Raw genomic sequence first — 9,094 nt, 5'->3', positions numbered from 1 at the left:
CCCCCCAGCTCTTAGCTCCCCCCTGGGTTTCTGATCACTGTCAGTGGCAGGGGCCTTCTTCCTGCTTTCCCTTTCACCTCCCTGCATTGTGCCTACATATGCAAATTAACCCCCATCTTAGTGGCAGTTAACTGCCATCTGAGTTGGCAGTTAATTTGCATATAGCCCTGATTAGCCAATGAAAAGGGTACCGTCACACGCCAATTACCATTTTTCTCTTTTATTAGTGTAGATAATAAGCTCAACCACTTTAAGTTCTCTTTTTCTGGGACCTATTTCAGTAAAATACAAAAAAAAATTTTTCAAGACCTAGAAAAATAAAGATGGTGGTGCTTTTTACTTAATATGGTTTTCAATTTATAATCTTTAACACCTTTTGCAGCTTCTGGTTAATATCTCCTTTGGCTGTAATCTTTACTTGAAATTCTGCCTCATATTCTTCTTCCACGTATCGACGACGTTTGGACTGTACGTTGTCCATGTCCTCAGATTTAGAACGTTTTCTTCTGGAAAATTCAACTGAGGACAAAAAGCATAATGATCTGTCAGGTGTCTTTTATTATATAACTTAATGCCAATTCTCCACCCTAAGCAAAATATTATTTCTAGCTATCACAATGGCATTATCAATCAATTATTTTATGAATTACTTTTTTTTAAATATATTTTTATTGATTTTCCACAGAGAGAAAGGGAGAGAGATAGAGAGCCAGAATCATCGATGAGAAACATCGATCAGCCGTCTCCTGCACACCTCCTACTGGGGATGTGCCCACAACCCAGGCACATGCCCTTGACCGGAACCGAACCCGGGACCCTTCAGTCTGCAAGCCGACACTCTATCCACTGAGCCAAACCGGTTTTGGCATGAATTACTTTTGAGATCAGAAAAATAGACAGGTAGCTTTTAGCTTTCAACTTGAAATGATTTTCAATATGCTAAAAAAGAATTTCCTAATGGCTAAGCAATGTACACTGTAAATACAAAATATCTTATCACTGAAATCTTCCTATTAAGATGGAGAATCACTTAAAAATGTGATTATGAAATGAGAAGAAATAAGCTTATACTGATTCCCATTGCTAAATATTATAGTGAACACTAATCCTCTGACAACATACAGTATTCAGTCTCTGTCACAGATTTTTAACAACTGTGTGCAGCTTCAACTATTTAATTCTTCTTCCTCAGTAAATATTTCCCTCAGTAAATCTAGAAAAAAACTCCTACTTAAATATCAGCCTCAGGCAAATAACATGATAAATGTTATTCTTTTTTTTTAAATAATAGAAATTCTTAACATATCCTAATGAATTTCAAGTATATAAAAATAATAAAATTAATGACAATTATAAAAGTGTATTTGGTAAAGAATAAATATTCAAAGATCTTCACTTAGAAAATTTCGATTTCAAATAGTGTTAATATTCATGAGCTCATAAGCAAATTTTAACTGGTTTCTTTTTCAATACATAAAAAGTGAACTCCTGGCCAGGTGGCTCAGTTGGTTGGAGTGTCACCCCATACACCAAAAGGTTGTGTGTTCAATTCCCACTCAAGGCACATGCTTAGGCTGCGGGTTCAATCCCCTGTCAGGGTACGCATGGGAGGCAGGCTATCAATGTTTCTCTCTCACATTGATGTTTCTCTTTCTTATTCCCTCCCCCAACACCCCTTACTCTCTCAAAAAATCAATGAAAACATAATCTTGGGTGAAGATTTTGAAAAATCAAGTGAAAATATTAAAATCTTTACACTGATTAAAGGCAAATGCCCTCATGTGACCACACCTACCACTCTCCACTTTACTCTCTATCCATATCTATGTGCCTCTTTTTAAAATCCAGTTATACTCTATGACAGTGATGGCAAACCTTTTGAGCTCGGCGTGTCAGCATTTTGAAAAACCCTAACTTAACTCTGGTGCTGTGTCACATATAGAAATTTTTTTATATTTGCAACCATAGTAAAACAAAGGTTTATATTTTTGATATTTATTTTATATATTTAAATGCCATTTAACAAAGAAAAATCAACCAAAAAAATAAGTTCGTGTGTCACCTCTGACACACGTCATAGGTTCGCCCTCACTGCCATGACTACACTTATAATCATAACTTTAAGTCATACATAGAGAGCAGTATGAAGGGATAGTTACAGAACCCAGGTTTCCTGACTTCTAGTCCAATGATCTTCCTATAAACTTAATAATACTCAGTCCCATCGTTTCCCACAAAGTTTGAGAACCTTAAGGAGAGTGAGACACATACTTCCATTCACTAATATCACCCCAGAAAAAATCCTTATAGTCTCATGCTTTAAACATAAATCTAAAACAATTTCTCTCAAGATTTTAAGACAGTACCTAAATATTAAGCTTAAATCTTTCTTATGGAACAGGAGAAAGTATAAATAAAATAAAACACTGAAGTTTATAAAATAATCTTTTCAAATATCCTTAGCCATCAACAAAATGATTTAACGGTGGCTTACTTAAATTGCAAAATTTTATAATCATCTCATGGACATTAAAGTATAGTCCACAGTCTTCAAACTAGAATGAATGATTTACTATTTTTCAAACCAGTTCAGTTTTTTTGGACATGCTTACTTTTCTTAGAAGTTCTTTCATCTTCATGTATTACTACTTGCTCTTTTTCCTCTGGTTTCCTGTCCTTTTCATTATTTTGAGCCTCTGTAACAAAAAAGAGAACAGAAAACATTACTTCCATTAGAATTCATAACAGCACATGAAAATTTACACTTTTGGTATAAATATTCAGTTAATAATTGTTTATGACATCAGTCTCAAGATATGAAATTTTAGGAATTAAAAGGGAGCATGAACTGGTAGAAATGAATGACCAAGTCCACTTTCAAGTGTTCCTACAAATTCATAATAATCTCTTAACATGGACAAAAATTAATAGTACAGATTTTTTTAAATAAATACTCCTACTTAGTAATTTACTGTCAGCCACAGATTACTAAAATATATTAAGAACTACCATAAAGCAATTAGACTCCTTACATTTAATTACTAAAATTAAAAAAGGGATTATGACTATTACAAACCACTGGCAAACTACTGCCAAAACACCTAATTACTTTGACCAGACAGGTTGAACCATTGTTATTCAATGGTTATGGGACAGTTCATAAAGGAGGAATGGAAAAGCTATCCTAAAAATAATGATCATTTTACTTAAAAGTAATAGCTACTTTGATACCAGTCCCAACAACCAAGCTAGGTGCTTAACATATATTATTTCATATACTCGGTATAAGTTTACACTACACACAATATTTTTGTCATCATATAGATGAGGAAAGTAAAGTTCAGATAAGTTGTCTTCACTAGAGGCATTTAAAATACAACAATTTAAGAGTGCTACCCAAAAATATTGTTAAAAGTGTCTATACAATTTCACTGCTCTAACAAAATCCCAGAGGTACCACAAATAGCCTTTGGCCAATCAACCTATACCTCATCTACTAATCAATCATTAAATGGGAGAGAAGAACAAATCACAAATATGTTTGGGCTTCCGTTTTATCCCCCTTTACATCACTGCAACTGGCTCCCCAGTCGCTTCAATAAGGCACGCTGTTTAATCATATTCTGCAACCAAAATAAAATAAGCAATCACAAGGTGCACTATATAAAAATTTTGATATGGCATGTCTTATGCAAACACCAGGGTTTTCATCCCAACAGCCCTGTGGGTAGAAAGTCAAGTTAAAAAAAAACTTAAAAGACCTTATAAGTGAAAACAGGCAAAGACCAGGATCACAGATGAACCTATTAAAGCTCTTACAAATACAATTTTCACACTAATAAAACAATAAAGTTGTAAAATGTGACTATAGTAAAACAAAGCAAAATAAAACAAAAAAGCTAGCACTATATAGATAGATAGATAGATAGATAGATTAAAACTATTTTTAAACTTTAAAATAAATGAGTATTAGAATATTAACTTTCCATTTATCATCCTATGCTCATTAGAAATGTTTTTAAAATCTCATGCCTCAATCCTAGTTTCAATTAAATGAAAATTTATTTTGCTCCCTTGTAGGCTACAAACTCATTACAAAGCATTTTTTCTATATACAGTAGTATTTAGTTTTCCAAACATTTCTGATTTTAATACTGAAAATGATGACAGGTCCTGAGTTTCCTAGTCCCCAGTTTCCAGACACACGAGTAAACTGGGTTGTCTGTAATGAAGGTTTACAGTCTTTGTTGAGCAAATTATCGTATCACTCAAAGAACAAAATTAGCCATGGCTCCAATTAGGGTAACTGCAAGCCAGATAATCTAGAACACAGCAGAGGCAATTGGCCTGGTTTAGTCTACCTCTTTTACGCATATATTAGCTCCCTCTTGTCTTACAGGTATATCAAGCTTAGCTTAAGATTCTTTCATTTTACTCAAAACCTCCTCCTATCACCTAATTTCCATTTTCCCTATATGCTTAGAAGATATGCCTGGATTCTCACCTCTTAAAATACTCATTAGGATTTTAGAATAGACACATAGAATTAAAATTTATATTCTAGTTTTATTTAAAGAACTCTGGATAAGAAAAATGGTATTAACAGATTCTACAGAAAGGAGTAAGGCCCTATATTTCTTTAATTTTTTGTTCCTAAAGTCTCAAGAGAATCTGAGTGCACCTCCTTCAACCCAGAATAATAAACAAAGGCCCATGTACATACATTTTTATATATAATTTAAAGTAGTTCCTGAGACTTCTGAAACTCATCTGGATGCTTAAAACTGCCTCCATTCACAGATAGTTTCTGCTGTAATTCTTCTGGTATTGAGTATAGCCTCATTACAAACTGCCATGTTTAATAAACAGTTCTAAGTGTGGGATTCTTTCAATCAGGCTAGACCAGCAATTTTCAACCAGTGTGGTGCAGCATACTGATGGACTGTAAGAATTTTTAAAGCATGCAATGCCTGCCCTGGCTGGTACTGCCCAATGGTTAGAGAGTAAACACATGGACAGAAGGGTCCCAAGTTTGGTTCACAGTTAATGGCACATACCTGGGTTGCAGGTTCAATCCCCACCCCACAGTTGGCATTCGAGAGAAAACCAATCTATGTGTCTCACATATCAATATTTCTCCCTTCCTCTCTCCCTCCCTTTCCTCCCTCCCTTTCTCCCACTCTAAAAATCAATGAGGAAAATATCCTTGGGTGAGGATTAACTAAAGAAACAAAACACACAACAAACAAATATGCAATACCTGACTATTTAGTCAGGGGTACGGACCTCTTTTCCCTTAGATTGTCAAATTAAAAAAATGACAACAGCAAACATAATACCCGTCCATTGTGCATGAATCAAAACTATACCTGTTTTTAATGTTACATTGACAAAAAATATAATATATATTTTGGTATGCCACAGAATTTTAGTAATTACTTTATATGTGCCATGAAATGAAAAAGGTGGAAAATCCCTGGACTAGACAGTAAGCTCCTTAGGAGCAGGTACCACATCTTAAAACTTTAGTAATCCTAAAAATCTATGGGAAAAGAGCCGAGACAAAATGTTTAATATCTATCTGATAACCATTATTTTAATAAGATTCCATTAAATAAAGGTAGAAAAGGTATGCTATAGAGGATTAAAAGACAGAATTTATATCAGGAAATTAAATTTCCCATTTTCAGAATTACCTTCTAGAGAACTTTACTCCAAGAAAATATAGACAAAACTGTTGCCTTGGATCAGGGTTTGGCAAACATTTTTTATTTAATCAATGACCAAAAAAAAGGTAAACAAATGGGTCTGGCTATATCCCAATAAAACTTTATTGACAAAAACACACAAGGCCTAAGGCCATAATTTGCCAATCCTCTGCCTTAGATTATTGGCTCTGTAAGAACATTTAAAACAAAACAAAAAATTCCTTTCCAAAATGGCAGCAGAGTAAGTGGAAGCTACAAGGACCAGACTGGAATTACAACTAAAACACAGAAACACCATCCCAAACAATCAACTGAAGACAAGCTGGAGGGAACCCGGATAACCAAGAACAGAAAGTAGAGACTGCATAGAGACTTGTGGGAAGTGCAAAAGCGCAAACGGACTGTCGAGGCTTCCACAGACAGCAGCTGAATTTCCAGAGAGATATCTCAGCTGTGGGGCATTCCCACTGAGAACTCTAGGGTCTAAACCACAAGCTCAGTGGCCCAGCCCAGAGCACCAGAACTGAGAAAGGTGCCCATATAATAACTGGCTGTGAAAAGCAGCAGGGTTCAGATGGCTGGAAATGCAGGCACCCACTTAAAGGGCCAATGCACAAAATTTGATGTGCAGCCACTAACCTAGGGGTTCAATCCTCATCCTATATAATAAAAGACTAATATGCAAATCGACCAACCACAGAACGAACGGTCACTATGATGCGCACTGACCAGCAGGGGGCAGACACTCAATGTGTACCCACAGGGGGAGCACCGCTCAGCCAGAAGCCGGGCTCATGGCTGGCAAGTGCAGTAGTGGCAGCAGGAGCCTCTCTCGCCTCCACAGCAGCACTAAGGATGTCCGACAGACGGCTTAGGGGAGTGGGCCAAAGCCGTCAGTCAGACATCTCCCAAGGGCTCCTGGACTGCAAGAGGGTGCAGGCTGGGCTGAGGGACTCCCCGAGTGCACAAATTTTGTGCACCGGGCCTCTAGTCTTGGATAAAAAGCAAACTGGAAATAGAGGGATCATATCTTAACATAATAAAGGCCATATATGACAAACCTACAACCAACATCATACTCAATGGGCAAAAACTAAAGCCCTTTCCCCTAGGAACAGGAACAAGACAGGGATGCCTACTTTCACCACTCTTATTCAACATAGTACTGGAAGTGCTAGCCACAGCGATCAGACAAGAAGAAGAAATAAAAGGCATCCAAATTGGAAAGGAGGAAGTAAATCTCTCATTATTCATGATACAATATCAATATCAGGTACATGATATTGTACATAGAAAACCCTAAAGATTCCACCAAAAAACTCCTAGATTTAATTGAATTTGGCAATCTAGGTGGATACAAAATTAACACTCAGAAATCAATGGCATTTTTATACACCAATAATGAATTCTTATTAAGAGAAATTAAACAAACAATCCCAATTACCACTGGAACAAAAAAATTAAGATACTTAGGAATAAAATTAAACAACAAGGTAAAAGACTTGTACTCGGAAAACTACAGGACATTGAAAAAAAGACATAGAGGAAGATATAAACAAGTCAAAGAATATACCATGTTCATGGATTGGGAGAATTAACATCATTAAAATGTTACTACCCAAAGCAATAGATTCAATGTAATCTCTATTAAATTACCAATGGCATAATTCACATCTAGAACGCACATTCCAAAAATTTATATGGAACCAAAAAAGACCCTGAATAGCCACAGCAATCTTGAGACAGAAAAACAAAGTTGGGAGGATCACAATACCAGATTTCAAGTTATACTACAAAGCCACTGTAATTAAAACAGGATGGTACTGACACAAGAACAAAGAGATCAGTGAAACAGAACACAGACCTCAAAAAACAACGTTAGACAAAAGAGGCAAGAGCATATAATGGAGTCAAGATAGTCTCTTAAATAAATGGTGTTGGGAAAATTGGACAGACACATGCAAAATAATTAAACTAGATCACCAACTTACACCATACACAAGAAAAAAATCAAAATGAATAAAAAACTGGATGTGAAACCATAAAAATCCTAGAAGAAACCATAGGCAGCAAAATCTCAGACATATCTTGTAGCAATATATTTGAGGATACATCTAGGGGCAATGGAAACTAAGGAGAAAATAAACAAAAGGGACTACATCAAAATAAAAAGCTGCTTCATAGCAAAAGAAACCATCAACAAAATGCAAAGTGAGCCTACTGTATGGGAGAACATATTTGGCTTGATACATCTGATAAAGGGTTAATATCCAAAACATATAAGGAACTCAGACAATTTAACAAAGGGATGACAAGCAATACAATTAAAAAGTGGGCATAAGACCTGAATAGACATTTCTCTAAAGACATACAGATGGCCAAGAGACATGAAAAAATGCTCAAAATCACTAATCATCTGAGAGGAGCAAATTAAAATGACAATGACGTATCACCTCATTCCTCTCAGAATGGCTACCATCAATAAATCAATAAATGACAAGTGCTGGAGAGGATGTAGAGAAAAGGGAACACTAATACACTGCTGGTGGGAATGCACACTGGTACAGCCATTATGGAAAACAGTATGGAGTTCCCCCAAAAAATTAAATATGGAACTGCCATTTGACCCAGTGATCCCACTTCTAGGAATACAACCTAAGAAACCCAAAACACCAATCAGAAAGAATGTATGAACCCCTATGTTCATAGGAATACAATTTATAATAGCTAAGATCTTGAAACAGCCCAAGTACCTATCAGAAGATGAGTAGAAAAAAAAGCTGTGATACATTTATAACATGGAATATTATGCAGCTATAAAAAAGAAGAATCTCGGGAGAGAACCAAGATGGCGGCATAGGTAAACACCGGAGAATGCTGCCTCGCACAACCACCTCAAAAATACAACTAAAAGACGGAACGGACATCACCCAGAACCACAGGAAAGCTGGCTGAGGGGAAATTCTTCAACTAGAAGGAAAGAGAACAGCATACTGAGACTCAGAGAAGGCGCAGTGCAGAAAATACAAAGGTGCGGAGGTGAGCGCAGAGCGGGCTGGTGGCTGAGGGCGCGGTTCTCGTTTTCACTCCGGAGGGAGGCTCAGGCCCTGAGCTCCAGTTCTGGGCGAGTCTCTAGGGACCCAGACTCAAAAGGGAGAAGCGGGACTGTCTGGCATCGGTCGGAACGCGAGGGCAGCTTTCTCTCCTAGGTTTGCAGCGGTTGCTGGGACTCTGAGAGGCAGAGCCCTTGGGGACGGGACTGAGAGCAGCTATAACTGCTCCCTCCGCCCACCCTGTTGATCCCATGTGACCCACCACCCAAGCCCTGCACAGAGCCATTTGCTGGATAGCCTCAGGCAAAGGCTAGATTAGCACCTCCCCAGAGT

The 9,094-nt window shown here is 37.0% G+C and overlaps 1 protein-coding gene across 2 annotated transcripts in view; it reads right to left on the bottom strand.

Moving 5' to 3' along the window:
* The window catches only part of ATF7IP (activating transcription factor 7 interacting protein), an 81,146-nt gene that overhangs the window by 40,287 nt on the left and 31,765 nt on the right, over window positions 1-9,094 (bottom strand). For both annotated transcript variants that reach the window (XM_015570171.1, XM_015570172.1), the window contains 2 exons: window positions 2,613-2,696; window positions 374-519 (listed from right to left, as the gene is read on the bottom strand). In XM_015570171.1, the coding sequence (XP_015425657.1) occupies window positions 374-519; window positions 2,613-2,696 (230 nt within the window). The remainder of the gene's footprint in view (window positions 1-373; window positions 520-2,612; window positions 2,697-9,094) is intronic.

The sequence above is a fragment of the Myotis davidii genome, unplaced genomic scaffold (genome assembly GCF_000327345.1).
Source record: "Myotis davidii unplaced genomic scaffold, ASM32734v1 scaffold205, whole genome shotgun sequence".
In the NCBI taxonomy this organism is placed as follows: Eukaryota; Metazoa; Chordata; class Mammalia; order Chiroptera; family Vespertilionidae; genus Myotis; species Myotis davidii.
The sequence above is the reverse complement of the archived record's forward strand: the minus strand, read 5'-3'. Positions and strand labels throughout refer to the sequence as shown.